General features: G+C 52.9%; 5 protein-coding genes across 5 annotated transcripts; 3 read left to right on the top strand and 2 right to left on the bottom strand.

Annotated features, from left to right (window-relative positions):
• The first annotated feature begins 693 nt into the window (after positions 1-693).
• Positions 694-4,980, top strand: LOC131211706 (uncharacterized). The gene is made up of 5 exons (XM_058205287.1): positions 694-880; positions 978-1,217; positions 1,291-2,324; positions 2,391-4,608; positions 4,671-4,980. Exons 2-5 carry the CDS (start codon positions 1,054-1,056, stop codon positions 4,795-4,797), a joined length of 3,543 nt encoding a protein of 1,180 aa, XP_058061270.1. The 5' UTR covers positions 694-880; positions 978-1,053; the 3' UTR covers positions 4,798-4,980.
• A 217-nt stretch (positions 4,981-5,197) lies between these two features.
• Positions 5,198-11,669, bottom strand: LOC131206925 (cyclin-G-associated kinase). The gene is made up of 5 exons (XM_058199525.1): positions 11,537-11,669; positions 10,809-11,185; positions 7,617-10,733; positions 7,376-7,537; positions 5,198-7,298 (listed from the first exon to the last, which is right to left on the bottom strand). The coding sequence occupies exons 1-5, from the start codon at positions 11,667-11,669 to the stop codon at positions 7,188-7,190; spliced, it is 3,900 nt and encodes a 1,299-aa protein (XP_058055508.1). The 3' UTR covers positions 5,198-7,187.
• A 750-nt stretch (positions 11,670-12,419) lies between these two features.
• LOC131209640 (twinfilin) lies at positions 12,420-14,503 on the top strand. The gene is made up of 4 exons (XM_058202749.1): positions 12,420-12,568; positions 12,724-12,801; positions 12,887-12,998; positions 13,064-14,503. The coding sequence occupies exons 1-4, from the start codon at positions 12,544-12,546 to the stop codon at positions 13,878-13,880; spliced, it is 1,032 nt and encodes a 343-aa protein (XP_058058732.1). The 5' UTR covers positions 12,420-12,543; the 3' UTR covers positions 13,881-14,503.
• A 136-nt stretch (positions 14,504-14,639) lies between these two features.
• Positions 14,640-15,652, top strand: LOC131206988 (DNA repair protein XRCC3-like). The gene is made up of 3 exons (XM_058199594.1): positions 14,640-14,726; positions 14,786-15,126; positions 15,215-15,652. The coding sequence occupies exons 1-3, from the start codon at positions 14,696-14,698 to the stop codon at positions 15,650-15,652; spliced, it is 810 nt and encodes a 269-aa protein (XP_058055577.1). The 5' UTR covers positions 14,640-14,695.
• Positions 15,360-20,420, bottom strand: LOC131206858 (regulator of G-protein signaling 7-like). The gene is made up of 5 exons (XM_058199440.1): positions 19,113-20,420; positions 18,929-19,042; positions 18,735-18,860; positions 18,375-18,666; positions 15,360-17,148 (listed from the first exon to the last, which is right to left on the bottom strand). Exons 1-5 carry the CDS (start codon positions 20,087-20,089, stop codon positions 17,089-17,091), a joined length of 1,569 nt encoding a protein of 522 aa, XP_058055423.1. The 5' UTR covers positions 20,090-20,420; the 3' UTR covers positions 15,360-17,088.
• Between the last annotated feature and the right edge of the window lie 822 nt (positions 20,421-21,242).

Below are 21,242 nucleotides of genomic sequence, written 5' to 3'. Positions count from 1 at the left end.
ATCCGATTCCGGTTCGCTGCCTGTTTCCGTAATTGAGCAAAACAAACAGCCGGTTCCGTCAGCCCGAGTCTGGCCACAATCACGTGTCGCATGTAGCAATTGAAGGGCTTCGCTTGATAGGACTGCGACTGGGATACCGGGGGGCCGTGTACATCGGTTCTACCGCGGGCGACTCGCGGACACGCGGGAGTAGAAATCGACCTAAACTATGTGTCGTAGCCGTGGATCCGTGAGCCCATCTGTGAGGATCGGGGCTACAACTTTCCATTGCAACCTTTTCCACGACACCAGAAGGATGCCCGAAGAGCCGGAAGATCGCGATGAACGACTTACGTCGCGCAGGCGTCGTGTGTCTCGTCCGGAAATCTTTAATCAAAGAAACGGCGACGGGAGATGGCGTCCCAGAGCTGGGCTCGGCTGCACCGAGAAGAAAGCCCCCCCACGGGGACAGAGAGAGAGAGAGAGAGCGCGCGCATGAAATGCACCCCACACGCTGGAGCCCTCCTCCGACCGGCAGGGTCACGTCCGGGCCCGCGAAAGTGGGGAGACGGAAGCGATCGCGTCTCGGGCACGTTCGCGCACTCGTTGCCCCATCGCCTGCACTGCCAACTGAGCCCCGGCCCCGGGGGGTAGGGTTAACTTTATAAATACGATTGGTCCGCGGGCTGCGCATGGCAGTGTGACTCTCGTGTCGATGCGGTTCACCTCGGACCACCGCACATCGGAGTAGGCCAACGGGCCCCCCGAGGGGAGACAGAAAGAAAATGCTAAGCCAACTCCTCGCGAGCCACCCCGGCGCTAGAGCTGGGCGAGTGAAAGTGAAAGCGTTGGGCGAGCGTTGCCAAAGCAACGGTCCCAGTTGACGTAGCGCGTTAAAATGGTGTGTAACTTACCTGTGCGGCGTGTGCGGCTTTGTTGTGACATTTACGGGATGGACACCGTTTGTAACCCGGCCGAACCAATCGCCAATTTTGCAGTACCAATGTCGAGTACGTGGCCATCGGGCGGCAGGCGCCGCCAAAGATTTCGCTCAAGAAGACGCCCCTGGAGAAGATGTGCCCATCGCGGGACTCGCCACGGTGCGTTCCGGCTAGCCTGCGGTACAGGACGCACGACGGGACCTGCAACAACGCCCGCCGACCACGCTGGGGCTCGGCCCAGATGCCCTTCAATCGGTTCCTGGCCCCGGAGTATCAGGACGGTGTCGAAGGCATACGGTAAGTGCGATGTGATGCGGGCCTACAAACGGTACCATTATAATAACAGCCGTCCGGGTCCCTATCCCAACAGGCGATCCGTGACCGGTGCATCGCTTCCGTCGGCCCGCTTCGTCAGTCTGGTTGTGCACGGTTCCCGCGACGAAGAAGCGCCCGTGACGATGATGTTGGCTCTCTGGGGCCAGCTGATTGACCACGATCTGACGGCCACGGCACAGCCGCGTAGCATCAACGGGTCAACACCGCGGTGCTGCAACGGTGGCGAAGAGAGCACCCATCCGTCCTGTCTGCCGATCAAGGTGCCGCACGACGATCCGTGGCTGTCCCACCTGGGCGTACGCTGCCTGGAGTTTCTCCGCTCGGCACCGGCCCAACGTCGTGACTGTTTGCTATCGTGGCGTGAGCAAACCAATCAGGCCACCGCTTACCTGGACGCGTCACCGATCTACTCGAGCAACCCGCGCTCGTCCGACAACGCCCGGATCTTTCGCCAGGGGATGCTGCTGTTCGGGCGGGGACCTCCACACGAGGACGTGTGCTTCCGGGCGGCACTCGCCAACCAGTGCATCCGACCCGGGGACAGCCGCAGCGGTGAACAGCCTGGGCTGCTGATGATGCACATGGTGTGGGTAAATGAGCACAACCAGATCGCGACCCGGCTGGCCACGCTCAATCCGCACTGGAGCGACGAGAAGGTGTACCAGGAGGCACGCCGCATCGTGGGGGCCCTCTTTCAGCACATCACGTTCCGGGAGTTTCTCCCGCTGGTGCTGGGCCGGGACGTGTGCCGACTGTTCGATCTGGAGCTGGAAACGAGTGGCCACTACCGCGGGTACGATGCGAACGTCAACCCAACGGTAGCGAACGAGTTCGCGGCCGCCGCGTTCCGGTTCGGTCACTCGCTGATTCAGCACACGTACATGCGGGCTGATCGGCACCATCGGTTCATCGGCAACAACGTCAGTCTGCACGAGGACACTTCGGAGGGCGATTTCGGGGGCCCCGGCTCCTTGCACCGGTTGCTGCGCGGTATGGTTAACCAGCGCGCCCTAAAGCGGGACGAGTTTATCACGCCCGAGCTGACCAACCATCTGTTTCAGACCAAAAGTAAGACCGTGTGCCGCGCGGTGTGCCTGTTCCGTGACTAACGTCCTTACCTTTTTTACGGGATAGGCTTTCCATTCGGGCTGGATCTGGCGGCGATCAACATCCAGAGGGGACGCGATCACGGGTTACCGGCGTACGTGAGCTGGCGGGGCCCGTGCGGACTCTCGTCGATTCGGGACTGGGACGACCTGGATCGGATCATGGGGCCCGCTTCAACCACGCGGCTGCGCAAAGCGTACCGAACCGTGGATGACATCGATCTGTTCGTTGGCGGGCTAGCGGAACGTCCGGTGGTCGGCGGTATCGTTGGCCCCACTTTTGCGTGCATCATCGCGCAGCAGTTCAGCAACCTGCGCAAGGGCGATCGGTTCTGGTACGAGAATGCCGGCTTCGAATCGTCGTTCACGCCAGCCCAGCTCGAGTCGGTCCGCCAGGTGGCTTTTTCGCAGGTGCTTTGCCGGGCCCTGGGCGGTGGCGGTTCGCTGCAACCTTTCGTGTTCCTTCCGCCCGACTTCGGGCAGAACGAGCGGCTGCCGTGTGACGCGAGGCTGATGGCCCCGATCGACTTGGACCCGTGGACGGAACGCGACCCCTTCACAAACACCGACACCGACAGTGAGGACGAGGACGAGGACGACGACAACGACGGGGGGGCACCAGCGGAAAACTCTCCCTCAGCGACTGACCTACTCACGGCGCAATCGACATTTTCTGCCGCCAGCACCACCACGACAACTACACGCCGACCTCCGGCCAACGTCGTCAACAAGGTAGACCTCGTGACGAATGGTAACACAGGACTACAACAGCAGCCCCGACCTACCACGATTACCAAGGGACAACCGGCGACACTGGCCGTGGCACCGACCGTGCTCGTGAGCAACAAACTCGACCTAAGCCACCAACCGACCAACCGACCCGCCGCTGGTGCCACGGCCGTGGACAACAAGCTAGACCTGAAGGGGACGACGAAACCGACGACGCCGGCGGCCACGAAACGGAAACCGACTCGAAAACCGACCACAACCAAGAAACGACCCAGCGCCTCATTGGTGGTGAACAACAATCTTGACTTTTCGGCCACACGTAGCGCCAACGCCACTCTGACCGACACGCGAACGCCGAACAGACGCACGAAACGGGCCGCTAACCCGGACGCCCGACACGGATATTACCAAACGCCACCACCGACCGGTTACGGTGACTACGACGACGAGGACTATGACTCGGACTATGGGCCACCGTACCTTGCGTACGGTTACCATCGACCAACGACACCCACTACGACCGCTCAGACTCCGCCTCCGTACGGCTACTACTACACGGCCCCACCGACACCTCCTCCACAGCCTCCTTACCCTTACCTTGACACACGTCGACCGAACCACGGGACGAGGACGACTCCACGACGCAGACTATCCGACAAACTGACACTCACTCACGACCCGCTCACGAATCAACCTCAACCGGGACCACAGAGACGCAGGACTACCTCGCGACCGGACGACGACGCCCAGACGCCTAATAAACCTTTCAAAAAACCTTCCGCCACTGCGCACTCCTCTGTCTTCTCTGTCGACTTTAGAGCCCTCGCTACTAACCGCCGCCGAACGCTTCACGCTAACCACTACCAGTCTTCCGCCGTCAATGGCACCACTGTCACTACTCTTCTTTCCGATCTTCCCACGAAACTGTCCGAATCTTTCTCTGTCGACGACTACGACGATCAAGACATTCGACTCACGCCGACCGACAATAAACTGACTAGCAGCAAGCAAGACTTTGGCGGACCGGTGCCCGACGACCATGACGGTTACCTAAGACCAGAGCAGACACACTTTGAACCGCTCGTGCGCCAAACGGCCACCGCACAAACCTACCGAGACTACTGGACCACGCGGCAGACTGATCGCAGACATTACCGTGACTACTACACCGATCATCCGAACGGACTACATCACGGGGACGTACCGCAGACAGTCCGCTATGCCTCGGCGTACGACAAACCGTTACTACTCGATGACTACTCGGACAAATTCGTGGGACTCCTGCGGGACGAAGAAGCCAGTACGGGACTGTTAGCGACCGGGACTACTGGACCGACAAACCGACACGACACGTCGAAGGAACGGTCCATACGAACGGAGGATACAAAGGACACGGACCGGAAACCGATCACCCGACCAAAGGACAAACGACCGACAAACCACAGACTCAAGGTACCGGGCGGCAAACCAAGCTCCATCTCGCTGGTACCGTTCGTCCTGCTGACCAACATTGATCGGTAAGTTCTTTCGCCGACGCTGACCCCACACGGAGTGCCAACGTTCCGAATCCCGCCCACAGACCGGACAACTGGGTGATGTACCACTCGAAGCCCTCCAAAAACCGGAAGTCACCGTCGGTACCGCTGCTGAAGAGTGACATCTTTTCCCTGAACGAACTGCCCACACCCATCGTTGGCCCCGACTAAGGACCGACGCCGCCACCGCCGCGATGGGCGGACCCCAACTTTCACGACATGACAGATTCACCCTCTCTACGTGCGCGCCAGACGTGGGGAAGGCCGCACATTATTCCGCACATCATATGTTATTTATTTATTGCATTACATGAAGAAAAAGAAATGCTTAACCATGATTAAACACAGATACACACCGATGTTAAACCGCGGTCTCTTCCTTGTTTGTTGCTTCGCGATCCGAAGGTCCGCGGAAAGTCGTACGGGTCCGCTCGGGATCCGTTTGTCATCACAGTTCGATCAAACCCAACGCGTGTATCGACAACGTATCATTCAACACTATATATTGTTATGTATACATATTTATATACTGTTTTTGCCCGATAGATTGTGTATACGAGTACGAGTGAGAAGGAAATTCTTTTTACTTGCACGCGCAATTCAAGTTGCGTAACAATATCTGGTGTATATATCTGGAAATGTTTTCTTCGCCTAGCCGCACTAACCGCCGGGACGCGCCACGCATGTCCCAGGGAGCAAGTAGCGGGCGCGCACGAACCGGTTAAAGAATAAGACCGTGTTGAGGACACAGGACACGGCGGAAATCTCTCACTTGTTGAACGAAACGGTCTCTTAACTAATTTGCCGCCCACCGGGGCTCCACGTATTGCCACAAGGGTCCTTCCAGCGAAGCAAGAAACCTTCCAACGCGGGGTGCCATGGTTTCGGTACAGACCCCCATCAACGGGTTTGCAGCGTGGCACTGCGTTTGAACTGAAACAATAGGCTCTTCCCGAGCATAATCTTGGCGTCATCTCGGTGTCCCCTCTTTTGGAAGGAAGCTATATTTCATCACCGGGGATGGCTTACATGCAAAACAGGATTACATCTAAGCACCGTTTGCGGGTGAAATCAACTTCGGGGCAGCGCGCCGCAGCTTTGTTAGTAGTATTAGTAGTAGTAATAAGTGAGTAACTGTTGTACACTTTCCACCGGCAGCGCCTTTAGCCTCACAAATCCCTTTCCAGCGTGTCGCGCCCGGTACGTCTTTTTCGCGTGCCTACCTAAGTCTATCCGCACCTTACATCTACACTCCGCACTGTACACTCTCTTCCCTACGCATCCAATGTGTGTTGTGGTTCCGGTTCGGCCGGTCCTTATAACGTGATATCTAATGGTCTAGAATAAGTTACTGGCTTATACACATATCGCGTGAAACAAATTCAACAACAGGGCGACGGGAAGGTTCATTAGGCGGCTAAAATGCATCCATACCATCCGCGAATGGATGGCTATATATTCCGGAGTTCCGTTCCTAATCGGTAACCGCGTGGGGACGTCGTTTTCTGCACGCCGTGGGCCTTTTTTGTAAGCGGTAAAGATTAAACGGTGAAACGGACACCGGGTGGGGTGCTGTTTCGCCGTTTGCTTCATCTAGTCCTAAAACAATCCACCGTTGTTAAACCGGGTTTTTTCTGTTTCTGCTAGAATAACATTTTAAAGGTTCTACTGCTGCTGGCTGCCGTGACAGTGGTAATTGATCTTTTTAACTTTGTAATAGCCGTAACAATCGCCCGTTCCTGCCCGTTTGTGTGACTCAACCCATGAAGCGTATAAAACTTCGTACTTTCACCCTTTTACCTAATAGAGCAATTAAACTAAACTTAAACAAGTCAAATACACGCTAGAACGAAATCGGATACTCTCTAATCGAACGGCGTCTAGGAAGTCCAAGTGGGTTTATCGAAGCATTATCTAGAGGCAAATGGTGCGATTCCGTGTCCCTCGTCGGACTCGTCGTCGGTGCAGCGATTCTTTGCGATAAATTCTTTAATACTTTTAACGCTTACAGCAGAGGGCCACATTAAATCACTAAAATAGTTGCATGGATTGCAGGGGTTCAGATATCACCGATGTGGGTTTGGTCTACTTCGATTGCTCTACGGCAATGCAGCGGGGGAAAGGAATTTGACCAACAAAAAACAAACTGTGATGTAAAGCAAAATGCACATTCGTTGGATCAGGTGGTGGCATCACGAGGAAAGAACAAATTATCACATTATCCTCACCGGAGAGCATCCGTTACTTCAGTCCTTTGCCGCGCGTGCGACCTTAAGGCGGCTCCCTTACCTTGCCGAGCATAGATCAAAAAAAGGGTAATGAAGACTGCGAACGTTTGCCATGCGAGTGTAACGCATTCCGCATTCTTCACAGCAATCGAGTCGAGAAATAATTTTGAACTTTCGCATACATGGAACGCTACTCACTTTGAAACTGTTCACCATGTGGGCATGTGATGTTGGTTCATTTGAATTGCCTCTTTGTTTCGTTTTCTCTAAACGCCAAAACATTACAACGAATCAACAACTTACGCAGGGTCCAAGCTCCGATCGACCGGCGATTTAGTTAGCAAACAGATTTTGCTGACTCGCATCACTCTCGAACTCGGTCCAGGCGTTGTTCAGCTCCATGAAGATCAACTTTGCCATGCTTTCGTTCTCGGTACCGGTGTGCTGCAAGAAACATTGGCGATTGGGTATGGTTGCTATGATGGAGCCAGTCAAAGACTGGGGCTCAGCAAGGGGCTCACCTTATCCGGGTGAACAGCGAGACAAGCTTTGCGGTAGATTTTTTTCACATCCGCAGCCGTCACCAGCTGATGCATTTCACACTTTGTCCACTTGGCCCCGGGCCACAGAATCGTGTGGACGGTACAGAGCAATGCCCGAATGTTGCTCTTCTTACCCTCAGTCTGGTGGCAGTCAAAGGTGAAAATCAAATTAACAGGTTGGCAACAGAAATTGGGCCGGCCAGTGACACGAATTACTTACCCATTCCAACAATTTTAATCGCTCCGGGTCCATCTCCTTCACCAGTTCCTCCTTGCGCATATCGTTCATCGTGCGCGGACCCTGATTTTTCGTACTCCCAAACGAGTAACCCTGCTGGCCGAGAATGTCGCCGAATATATCACCACCCGAACGGACACCGCCACCACCACCACCGCCGTTACTACCATTGCTACCGCCGTTGTTCGGCGTGGTGCCCTTGGACGGTTCGGCAAAGTGCGACCGGCTGTAGTCGGGTTGACGTTGCGGATTGCCCTCGTTCGGGCTGCGCATCTGCTGCTGCTGATGATTCGGTGTAGACGGTGCCCTCGGCGAAGGGTTGGCCGTGCTGGCACCGCTGAACTGGTGCGTGGGACTAGAGAACTGTGTCGAGCGTGGGCTAGGCGTTGTACCACCACCCTTGCCCCAACCACCACCACCACCGCCCTGGTTGCCTCCAGCAACCAAACCGGCCGTTAAGTTGCCAATGTCGGCGAATGGATCTTTCGGTTGACTTTGGCCGGCGGTATTCGCTTGCGATGCCGACGGTTGCTGTTGCGCCGGGGACGCAGCACTATTGTAGAACACTTGCGGTCCTACACCTGCGAACGCGTCGAATCCGAAACTATTGTTCGCGTTGGATGCGCCGCTTGTCTCCGCCGAGGAACCATTACTAAACGGTGCCGCCGGTTGCGCAACGCCACCGAAGTGATCGAAGTTTAGGTTCAGCCCGTTCAGATCGCTGCTCGATTTCGACGCATGCAGGGTGGACTCTGCCGGCGTCCCATCATCGAATGTTCCGAAGATTTCATCCAAAACGGCCGATTTGGTGGATGTACGGCCAGCAGGCGGAACTTCACTGCTCGTAGGGGGCGATAGTCCACCGAGCAGATCGAACGTTTCTTCCACCTTCGGTCGATCAGTGGTCGGGCGGTGGTCCTCTTCACCACCGGCCGCTACCGTTTCCCCGTGACTAGATTTGCTGAGATTGAGCAGATCAGCTTCTCGTTCCTCGGTCACAATAGTCGGTGCACCCGGGGGCTCACCAACAAACGCTCCTCGGTGGACCGGCTGCGGAGAGGGTGGTGCCGGTCGTGGTGGTGGCGGTTTCGGGGGTGCCACTGATCCACCACTGACCGCCGAGGAAGCTCCCCGGTTGGGTTTGGTGACAAAGTTGTCCACATTCTCCTCATACTCCAGCTGTGTGGCAAAGAGCAGCTTTGGGTCGCGCGTGCCAGCTTTGCCGGAGCTTCGCCACGGAGGTTGACTGGCCGGTGGCCGCTCCGAGTCACCGACGAATACGCTCAACGCAACGCAAAACTTTTGCGGTACGTGCTCGAGATCCGGCACCTCGTCCAGCTCGGACCGGTCATAGTTGATGAGCGTTTCCTCTTCTGGAATGTACCCGGTGTGGAACTGCAGCTGACAGATGCGGATACCCTGCGGACGGCCCATCCCGCCGAGTGCGTTTCGCGCGTGGTACAGCGTGATGGTCACATCGCCACACACGGTAACGTTCATGGCGAGAGCGATCTTGCCCTCCGCCGAGTGATACAAGCGCATTCGCTCGTAATCCTGTAGCGTGCAGAATACAATCCGGTCGGCGGTGGCCACCTCCACATACATGCGGCAGCCATCGCGGGCCTTCGTCATGCGCGGCACCGGCGATACGGCCAGCGACACTAGCGTGACGGGTTTGTAGTGCGGCAAGTGGGGCACCGATCGTACGATATCACCCAGATAGTAAAGATACCGCAACTCCGACGGGCGCATGTTCGGTGGCGTCCGCCGGATAGCAAATATTTGCATCGCATCTTCCGGCTCCGTAACGAGCCCGGCGTAGATTAGCAGCGCACACACAACAGTTGCCGCCAGTGCTCGGCCACTATCCGGGCTCTGGATGACGACGATCGTTTTCGGGTCGGCGCTCAGAAAACCGTAGATATCTTCCACCAGTGAGTAGAGGCCTGCCAGTAGCGGAGCTTTGCCGCTGGCCAAAGTAGTATTGGCTGGCGCCGGAGCGTAAATGAATCCCGCCTCGACGGTACGGACCGGTGGAGGCATTCGGGGACTGCTGCGCGGTCCCAAGTTGTAGACGCTCAGCTTCGTTGGTTGGTAGCGTGTGTCGAGGTACACCTTTACGTCTTCGATGTTGTTAGTACGGTAGGTGGACTCGAGCCCTTCCGAGGGACACGGCATCACGAGAATGCGCTGTGTAATGTAGCTGAGATCGAGATCGGTCCGGGCGATGCTTTGCTGCACCGTTTGCATCACCTTCGAGGAGGTGTCCTTCAGGTTCTTGAGGAAACTGCCAGCACCGCCCTTGATGGACGAAAACAAACCACCACCACCACCGACCGCTGCCACCGGTTGACCGTACGGTGGTCCTGGCTGATGGTGGTGGCCAGGAAAGCCAGCGGCCGGTGGCTGTTGCGCTGGAACACCACTAACCATTACTCGAACCGGATCGGGTGGCCGTTGCGGGTACCTGTTGTTTTTGTTCGTCGAAATATCGGTCCCAATCTGTACCGGTCCACCGGGAGGGCAGACGGGTCGTGGTGGAGCCGGTCGCTCCGGAACACCAGCACCATTTGCTCGATGAACCGGACTCGGTGTCGGTGTAACACCGGATGGTGGAGAGTTTAGCGGTTTGCCCGACAACCCGAGCGGGGCCTTCAGTGGCCATCCTTTCGTTTCGGCGATCGCTGCCAAACGCTCTAGCACCATGGCCGTATCGAAGCGCTGGTTCGGGTCAACCTGCAGGCAACCGCGAATCGTGTCACTGAAGCACGCGTACCGCGAGTCGTTTGGAATGGTGTAGTTCGCGTTGATAATGCGCAACTTGGCCGAATCCTCAAACGGGTGCTTTCGGTAGCAGAGACAGTACAGGACACACCCGAGCGCCCACACGTCCATCTTGAAACCGATCGGATAGTTGGCCCACGTGTCCAGCTGTTCCGGTGCCCGGTACATCGGAGTTGTGCATCGCGTCAGGGCGTCTTCCAGTGTGTCGCGTTGCTGCGCATTCCACGTCACGTCCGGTGCGTAGCTGTCGGTCGATGCTGACCCGAAATCACACAGCTTCAGCAATCCATCACTACCGATGAGGAAGTTTTCAATCTAAAAGGGGCAAACAGAGACGAATTAGCCGTGCCGTGGGCCAGCGTGACGGCTCCCCCCTCAACAATCCCTTACTTTAATGTCCCGATGGTTAATCGGCTTCGGTTGACTGTGCAGATGTGCGACGGCTTTCGTGGCCTGGTAGAACACACGGAGCACCGTTTCCGGGGCAAGATCCTGCTCGAGACAGTCATACAGCCCGCCTCCCTTGCACAGTTCCGACACGAGCAAATATTCGGCACGCCGTTGGCCTCCGCCAGACGCCTGTGTTCGATCGATGAAGGTGGCGGCCACAAACTTCACCACATTCGGGTGTCCCGAGACCTGCTTGTGGATGTTGATCTCGCGAATGATGTTGTTGCATTCTTCCTTGTCGGTACCGAGTAATCGCTTCAATGCAAACTCCGTCCCCGACTGAACATCCTGGGCCACGAACACGTACGCAAACCCACCTGCAACCGGAAGAGAAAAGTGGAAAAGCCCTACAGGTTACTGGCACTAGCTTTCGTCAGCCTCCGTTCGCCTCGTGTCACCACATTCAATGATGACTAGATTTGAGCGATGCAGCATGCAGCTCATGTTCGCGTATCGCTTTTGTATCGAGTTCGCGTATGTCCTTTAAATGTGCCCTCTTTCGGGTGACGTGCGTTGGCGAGCTGGACAAAGGATGGCATCGCCGATGCAATACGATACGGGTAAGTCGATGCGTAACAGCTGCCCCCCATTGGGCACACTGGGCTCCGCATCGTATCCCCATCAAGATAACGAATATCGCGTTCCACCAGCGTCTCAGCGCCACTAACCTTCCGCTATAACACGCTTGATACGCAGCTTCACGTTCGACACTTCCACCGTTTGGCCGACGAATTCGTTGTCCAATCCGTTCGACGGGGTCGCGTTGAAGTAGCTCATAGCCGATTTCAGGAAATCACTCATCTTGAACCCGTTTTCGGTCCCGTCTGGTTGTGGTGCTGTGCAGTGGCTCGGCACACAGCCCCGTTCCCCGTCGATGAAGCCCGCTGCTCTCGGTGTTTATCAGCGTGTCGCCCTTCGTTTCGTCACTGCGGTTTTTTCGTGTCGTCGCTTTTCTTCTTTCCACTTCCTGTCAACTCACTATCGAGGATCTAATCACGAAACACCCCTTTCACACACTGCCCAAGGGTGCGCTCGGGCGGCGGGCGGTTCTTGCTTCTTTCTTCGTGTGCACTACGGGTCTTGAGCACCCACGGCCAGAACGGCAGAAAGTCATCCACACATTGGCCACACTCTGTTCCTTGTGGGCGTCTTGAGACATAGGAGACCGTGTACGAAAGAGCGAGAAGGCCGTTCGCCATCTCTGCCTCACTACTTTCTCACCCAGCTGTCAACAACGGCCGTACGGACGATTATGAGTCCGGGTTCAGTACCTCACATGGTGGCGACTAAGAAATTGAAGAACAACAAACAAAACCATCTATTGGTCTTTTATTTTTGCTACGATTTCCATAGACAATTGTGAAACCCGATAATTGTGAAAACGCTTTCAAAAGACGATCCACACGCAGAGTTTTCCTCTCTGTTGCTCTTTCCACTTACCTGTTTGACAGCTGGCACTCAAAGAATGACAGCTGTTTTTGCGTGTTTGGTGTGTTTGTGTAATCAGTCGGCAAAAGTGAAACTCAGCCTCACTCATTAGAAACAGCGGAAACTGGTGATCTCGCAGCTCTGCACTTGCCCGCTTAGTTTGTTTTGTTTCTACACGGCCATCCCCTTGCCAGTGCTCGGTGAAGTGCTTTCGCTAGTACCGCAAACGCTCCAAGAATCGACCAGCATGTCGCACCAAACGGGCATCAAAGGTAGGGAAAAACAATGAATCATGACCCCTTTTAAAGTGCTTGTCCATCACCCTGAAAAGGGGGTCATTGGGCCGGATGTTTCCTTTATCCTCCAATAAACATTCGCTAATGGTGGGTGGTGTAGAGAACTAATTTTTCTTCTTTCGTGATTGCAGCTAACGCGGAGCTGCTGAAGTTTTTTGGCAAATGCAAAGATGGCAAAACTCGCGTGCTGAAGGTGTCCATCGAAAACGGTACGTTATCGATTGCCATCAACATTCGATGCTGATAAGCGATTCAGCTCCACCCCTTTTTATCATCCCATTACCCCATTTCCAGAGGAGCTTACGCTGGTGAGCCACAGTGATGTGAAGCGTGACTGGGAGAAGGACTACGATGCGTTAGTTAGGCCGCTCGTTGAGGAGAGCACACCGTGCTACATTCTCTATCGGTACTAAAATGCCCTCTGTGGTTCCCTCAGATTTGATAAGCTGTCCCATCTTCCGCCCCCACTAGGTTGGACTATAAAATTCCCACCGGGTACGCGTGGCTGCTGATGAGCTGGGTACCCGAGTCGGCAACGGTGCGACAGAAAATGTTGTATGCCTCGACCAAGGCCACCCTGAAGCTCGAGTTCGGGTCGGGCCATATCAAGGAGGAGCTGAATGCTACGTCAAAGGACGAAACTACACTGCACGGCTATCAGAAGCATCGTATTGATTCGAGTGCACCGGCCCCACTGACGAGCCGCGAGGAGGAACTGGCGGAGATCCGAAAAACGGAAGTAAAGACCGATTTCGGTATCGATACCAAGCAACAAACGCTCGGGGGCATCAACTGTCCCATTTCGGAGCCGACTGCCCAAGCGTTGCACGATATGCGCCGCGGTGGCTACAACTATCTGCAGTTCCGAATCGACCTCGAGGAGGAAAAAATCCATCTTGTTAAAGCGGCCAACATCGAGCTCACTGCACTGCCCGCACAGATCCCGACCGATCATGCCCGGTACCATTTGTACATTTTCAAGCACCACCACGAGGGCGCGTATCTGGAGAGCGTGGTGCTGATCTACTCGATGCCCGGGTACAGCTGCTCGATCCGCGAGCGAATGATGTACTCGAGCTGCAAGGGTCCGTTTACGGTGACGATCGAAAAGCACGGCATTGAGGTGGCAAAGAAGCTGGAAATCGATAGCGGCACCGAACTCACAGAGGAATTCCTGCACGAGGAGCTGCACCCGCGCAAGCTGAACCTTCGGCCACAGTTTTCGAAACCGAAGGGGCCGCCCAGTCGCGGTGCCAAAAGACTGACCAAACCGCAGGCCGTCGAGTAAGACACGGGCGCGCGGTATGGAAAAATCGTTCCACCGGAACACGTAGCACGTTTTGGCGATTCTACAGTTCTAGGATGCCACCACCCTTGGCTAGGTCGCGGCCGATGAGCACCCATCGCCCCACCCCACCTTTTCATCGCATTTTACATCGCATTGTGGCAATACTACTACTTTATGTTTATGTTTGTTCGCTCGTGTGCAACGTAATTTATTATACCTCTTTTCACACCCAGCACTCACATGTATTGGCGTGGGGCCAATAGCGAGGTTTGCTGTGTGCAATATGCAGTATCGGTAGTATTATTGTAGTTCAACAACAAAAAACAAACTAAAGCAAAATCTATTACGTGAGAAGTGGCAGGCAGATAAATCGCATTTCTCGAAAACGAAATTAAACGATACCAAAAGTGACAGAATTTGGAGATTTTACGAGCAGTAGGCTTATCGGAACGGGATTGCCAACGATACAACGATTTAGGGTAGTTCTGTCGATCAAACAAAAATCGGCCTCGGATTACGTACAGGTTTACACATTACCTGTGCGCTAGCAGGTGGCATGCTTGACTTTGGCTATCAACATTATTTTCATGTGTAAAGGCTCAAACTAACCTATCAAATCAACATTAACGATCGAACTGAATAAAGTAATAATAATCTATTTTTCAAAAGAAAATCCTTCGAATTATTCAAACGAGGCAAAGGTTTGTTTACGTTTCAGGCAACAGCTGCTGTCAGAACGGTATTTACAGCCGTTGGCGCGCAGAGTGTTTTGACGAAGTGTGCAACAGATTGATTTTATATATTTTGTCCCCACAATGCTCGATGATTTTGAGGGATTTACAAGTGGTAAGAGAAGCCGTGCTTAGTATCGTTCGAACATGATTTTCACACATAATTGTTTGCAGGGAACGAAACAATGCACAAACACTCCGACCGCTGGGGTAAGCTTAGCTTCGGCGTTGGGGTGTTGGACACGTTGACCGGCGGTGGAATCCCAAGGCGTGGAATAGTTGAACTGGCCGGTGATCCGGGCGCGGGTAAAACTCAAATTGCACTAAGGCTCGCCCTCAACGTTCAGCGCCAGGTGGAAGGCTCTTCCGTGGTGTACGTAGCCACCGAACATCCGTTTCCATCCCGGCGTTTGCTGCAGATGGAGAGCGAGTACAAGCGGCTCCATCATTCCGATGGCGCAGTGCAGAGGCATAATTTCGCCGACCACATACTAGTGGAACGCGTGACTAATGTGGTGAGTACGACCCCGGAAAGATTGTCATCATTTTGTGCCCGGTCAAAAATCCGTTCCTGTATCTGTTTCCACAACAAAACGTTTGCAGCCTACTCTGATGGCCTGTTTATTCGAACGATTGCCACGTTTGCTAGAGAAAACAGTGGTCAGTCTACTAATTATCGACTCGATTACGAGCCCCTTTCTGGACGAGGAAGATTATGTCGAGCGGGCGGAAACATTTCGCACGATGGTACACGATCTGCACCGCTACCAGGAACGGCACAACATGGCCATCCTGGTCACCAACCAGGTACGCTGTGTGTTCGATTCTTGGCCGCTCGACAATGCGCAGATCGTTCCGGCGCTCGGGTTGGCGTGGGGCAGCTTGGTACACACTCGAATTCAGCTATCCCGCCTGACGAACACCAACAACAAACAGTGTACGGTCGTTTTCGGACCAACCATTAGGCCGGCACACGGTTTCTTTCACATAAACAACTCGGGTCCGGCCGATGTGGTAAATCAATCGGTCGGCGATGACTAATTTCTACAGTTCATAGGTTTACCGATTTTTCTACGCGCCTCGCAGAATGTTACCAATTTATTACCGTTTACGAAGGCCCGCCATGAGAGCCGGCCACGGTTACAAAGTGAAAGTGGGCCACCTTGGGCGCCTAGTGGATGATTATTGTTGTTACTAACCTGCCTCTGCGCGTCTGTCGTACACATCGATTACAACTCGTTCGACGAAGTACTGAAGTATATAGTGGTAGTAGCAAGGATTTGTTAACAGCACGATACATGAACCTATTTGCTCAGCAATGGCCCTCTAACCGGCAGCCTAAAAAGTAGTCCTAAGTAGCGATAACATTCATTCTTGCCCGGGGAAGACTGCTTCCCGTTTGACTATCGGTGTAGGGACACGACTGCTTTCACGGGATTCACTAGTGTGTTAGTTATTCTGCTCTGTTAACAGTCCCTAAACTAAACTAAGCACATTTTGCTACCGGTTTTTGGTTTTATGTATTTTCTATTTTTGCTTAAGTCTTTAAAATGTCCCGCACACGGCCCTCTGCGCTACGCTAGTCTCTGTAATCGTATGTTTTAAAACATGTTTCTCACTAGTTTTTGTTTGTCTTTCTTTGTTTACGAACGGTGGTGGGTAATGTCGTTTTAAAAACGTCGATATTTGATAACAACATGTTAGAGTTAGAGAGTGGGCAAGATTGGAATTAAGTGTAGCGAGTTTGTGTTATGCAAAGTAGTTACGGTAGGATCCGAAAGACCTCTGTCTCTAGTAGATATCTGCGCAAAGTGTCTTACCGCTTTCGGGATTGAAGTGTTTTGTTTTAGATTGTCTTAGTAGTAACCATTACACAGCTGATAGACACGAGTTTTAAATTTTCCTATTTTATCCACTTGGTTTGGCTTCCGTATTTACGTACTAACACTATTTACACATCACATTCGTAATACCCGATAGACATTGTTGTTGTTTTTTCCGCTTTTACATTAAGAATAGCTGTAAATACCAGGCAAATGTGTGTAACCCGATTTAAAGAGTCGGTCGGTGAACTTTAACAGCAGCATATAGGTTTTGTTTTTCGACAAACACGAGGTTAGCCGGGAAGGTTCGTGGTAAACACATTACGATGGATAATGAAGAGAAACGCAATTCTTTGATAGGTATCATCATTAGCGCGTTGCTTGAACCCAGTTTAGATAAAATACATTGTAAATAGCTTAAAATAGGATGTACAATATATTAAGTACGACCGTAGCACGTAATAAATAGAACCGTTTCCTTTTGCCGCTGCTTGTATTCCTTGTACCAGAAGCGATTTGATTTGTGCCATTTATTTAGCAGCATGTTTCAAGCTTCTTCACTTCCCCCGGAAGCTGGCATAACAAAAACCGTGGTTTTGTTAGAAAAGAAATATTTAAATCTATATGTTCAAAAACAAATTCGGCAAACACAAGTTAATTTATCACAGGCGTATCTTTTCTTCCGGAAAATATTCGTAGTCCCTTGACGGATGTCTGAAAAATGGTCGTTCGAGTTAGATGTGAGTTATACATTTCGCATTGTCGATACAAAGTAAGGGTAAGAACTGTAATCGAAGATGGTAGACCAAAAATACCGGAAACTCGTTATGCGATAGATTGCCGACCTCAGGTCGTCAATAGAAACAATGTTTGTACAGATTAGCTATGAAACACACTCCGTTACATTCAACAAATTGCAGGTATTTTTGGTGCTGTGAACATTTCTTACAAAATGAATGAAGTTAAATGTACTGCTACCATGCGGTGACACTCTGAGTGTGTCAACATCTAGGAACATATTGAAGAATCCCACCAAATGAAGTACCAGACGGTTGGGACTAACTGAAAAGACATCCTAATTTATTTTTATTACTAACATTACACTAACATACAACTTTCATATCACGACAAATTGAATCAAATGCACGCCACGACCCCGTCGCCAAGTGTGCGCTTACGGAGCGACGTTATCCCCAACTTCCGTAACACCTTATCCAAATTACTGCTATCCAAATCACCGGCACAAACACTCAGAAAGGAGTTTTGAAACGTAGATAGGAACGAATCGTACACAAAGTAAGTTTAAAGCAATACCAATTCGCGTATCGTCCGCAGAATATCATAATGTCCCTGTTTGTTCCCTTTGTTTAGGTTGCAAATATTGACGAAATACTTTGATTCATCTTCTTTCACCCACATCTATATGCCTATCTTTTTGCCAATTTAAGAGGTAAATTGCACAAGGCATTCTCGCGCAATGACACGCAGAACAACGACTTTCGTACAGTAAAATCCCCAGAGGTCATCAACAATCAATTCAAGTTCGTTCAAATTGCGGAAAAACAAAAATGGCCAACGAGCCAGTAAGCAGTTGATGGTGTACAATCATAAGCGCAAGATGTTTGTTTTGTTAAATCAAAGTTTGACAAGCGACAGTAATTAATCTATGTAGAAGCAAAGAAACAAACGACTCACTGGTAAATAGAAGGAACTACGCAACCGAAACCGATGGCTGAGTAACTGAAGAACACAGGAAAGACTATCGAAACGAAAAGCCGATATCGAAGGTTGCCGCAAACGATCTACTGAACCAGTAATGACTCTATTCTATCCTGGGCGCTGCTTGCGCCACGTGCGCGCGCGCCAGGCAGGCAGGCAGGCCAGCTCTAATCTACCTAGTAGTTTAGCTTCACGCCGAATAGGTTAGGAATTGACTTTACCTTTTTCTTGGAACCATTCAGACAGTCTTTATACATATCCGAACGCAGGAAGCGCGAGTATGAGTCACTCTTCATCAGATAAAACACGTGATCGGCCGCCACGTCGAAGCACCAGCGGCTCGGCTGCGTGGCACCCTCCTTAACCACCTCCCGGGCCAGCTCGAGCGATTTCGAATCGATATTCACGGGGCAGGCCGCATCCGGGGCCAGGTACTCGTTCCAGATCGAGTGGGCCCCATCCTTTATCTGCGACTGTGGTAGTGCCTTCATTTCCTGTATCGCTTCCCAGAACCTGAAATACGGAACAGATGGCATGTAGATAGCACACTTGCACGCGGCCACCGCGGATGGGGTCATTACTTTAGGTTTTCCCCACTAAACTCCTTATCCAAAAACTTGGTAAACTGCTCGCGGCCCACCGGATCGTTGAGGAGCTCCCGCAGGCTGAAGCCCCAGCGCTTAACCCGCTTCATGGGAATGTCTTTGCTGTAGAAGGGAATGGGAACCGTACCGTTACCGGGTTTGCTTCAAGCGCAATAGGAGCAACCCCTTACCCTAGCTTTTCGGCGTCCCAAAATTCCGTGTTATCCGTGTGCCAAGGATTGGGATGCTCTGGCGGCGCAAGGAAGTAATCAAACTCGCTGTACTGTTCGTAGTACGAAATGTACCTGTCAACAAGTGAAGACGCCACCCCCGTTACGTTAAGGAACTGCGACAGGGCCACGGAGAAGCACTTACGATTCGGCAACCTTCGACACCTTGATCGTGCGACGATCAAGTTTCTGCTTCAGCAGCGTTATCGTCTTCGTCATCGTTTCGGCCGGATTGCTGTGGGCTGCCGTACCGGCCGAGCCGGACCCGAGCGAAGAGGCACCCTTCCGGTACGCCTTCTTGATGTCCATCTCGGTCGTGTTGACGCAGCCCGGCATCGGCCGGTGCACGTCCCAGAACGCACGCTCCTGCGAGTCCAGCACCTTCCGTTCCAGCTTGTCCCGCTTTTTGTCCACCTTGCTCTGCGCCTCGGCCTGCATGAAAATGAACTCCCACTTGCGCGAAAACATCTTCTGCAGTTTGGCCAGATTTTCCGCCTCGTAGTCGGCCAGCTCGAGGCGCGTCTTGTTTTGCATCGTGCGCTTGCACAGATAGATGGCGTAGTCGGTGTTTTCCGGTTCCCAAAAGTTGGACGGCCAGAAGTACGGGGTCTGGAAGCGGTAGAACGTGCCGTCGTTCCGCACCGTCAGCTGGTGGTCGTCGATCGGAAACAGATACCCGTGCGAGGCTAGCAAGTGCGCCAGGTGAAGCGCCTCGCTGATGTCGTCCACCGTCAGGTTCGCCATGATCCACTGGATCAGATCGGCCCCGGTAAACACCGACGGCACCTTGCTCATGAAGGCCTTCACCGTGCGCACAGACACGCCGCTGCCCTCCGTCTGCATCCGCTCCACGATGGCCTCCATCTTTTTGTACACCAAAATGTTCGGCGCATCCTGACCGGGCGGTACGGCATGGTGCTGCTGTTGCTGCTGCTGCACGGCGTGGCTACTATTGACCACCGTACCTGCACTGAAGCTGACCACCGCTTGCGTCGGATTGCCGCCACCGCTGGGGCCAGATTTCGGCGGAAGTCCTGCGCCACCGCCGCCACTGCTGGAGCTGGAGTACATATTTTTCGCTAGTTTTTCCTTCTCTGTGTCCACGCTTTTCTTTGTGACCATCGTTCGCCGGGGAGACGGGTGGTTCGGAGACTAATTTCCGGATGGGGCTGTGGCTCACGTTGCACTCGCTTGTACGTATCCGATGTGTGTGTGTGAGAACTTGTTAGGCCGGGCAGATTGCCTCCAACGCGAGACTCTTTTTCCTATCAGCGCACTCTTTATGGTGCGCGCTCTCTTTCTCGTTCCGTTGCTCTCTTTCTAACAGTCTCTTTCTCTCCCAGATCAAGGATGGATGCCTTGGATGTGGGGCGCGTTTCGCCAAGATTAGCAAGTGAAAAACCATGAACTGCAACCACCCTAAACGTGTGACCTTCAGATGTTGCAAAAAGTAGTATTCCCACGCAGCACTCGCACCCGATATCAGTTCCTGCCGACAGTCTGCCACGGTTTCTCCAGAGCTACGCCACTTCCGAGTAATAGCGAAAATAAGAGGATGCTTACGGAACTAGTACCAGCTGCTCGGTGGAATACGTACGTGGTGGAAAAAAACTCCTCCCGTCTATCTTTTCACACTATCACGTCCATTCGCCAAGTCGGACATTTTCACGCTGTCCGGTTGGGCCAGTTCAGAAAGAGAGCACCGCTCGGACTCAGTGCACACTTGATGGATGGAAAATTGGCACTTTTCACATCGCCTCAAGCCCGTCGCCAAGGATGCGAAAGGATGAGTGAGCTACTACGTTTGCTTTGCTCCTATCCTGGAGCGCTAATGAGTGTGGCTGGTTAGGCGGCGCAATAAAACTACGACAGAGAGCGAAGTGGGCGCGTTTTTGAGAGAAACCGATCCCGAACACGATGCACGGCATATCCTGGCTGTCCACATATCCTGGCATCGTGCACGAACTGACAGCGCCACGCTTTGCGCTCGCTTGCTGCTCGGGCGGCGGTTACTCTCGAGGAGAGCAAGGATTGCCTCCAAGCAATCCTTCTAAGGGAATGTCAACCGAGCGTTACTAGGGGGCTACACGAAGCGTGAAAACTAGCGTAAAATTAATTTGTAATGTCAAAACGTTTACGCTTCGTGTGGCAGCAAAAATATAAAAACGAAACGTGAAACGTGTTTACGTTCGTGTTTTTGGTCCAAGAAAATAGAAATAGAAGAGAAATTAATTGATTTCTGAATTTTTTTATCTGTTTTTTCCGATTTTGTTGC

The sequence above is a fragment of the Anopheles bellator genome, chromosome 2 (assembly GCF_943735745.2).
Source record: "Anopheles bellator chromosome 2, idAnoBellAS_SP24_06.2, whole genome shotgun sequence".
Taxonomy (NCBI): domain Eukaryota; kingdom Metazoa; phylum Arthropoda; class Insecta; order Diptera; family Culicidae; genus Anopheles; species Anopheles bellator.
This window is presented reverse-complemented; position numbering and strand designations above follow the sequence as displayed.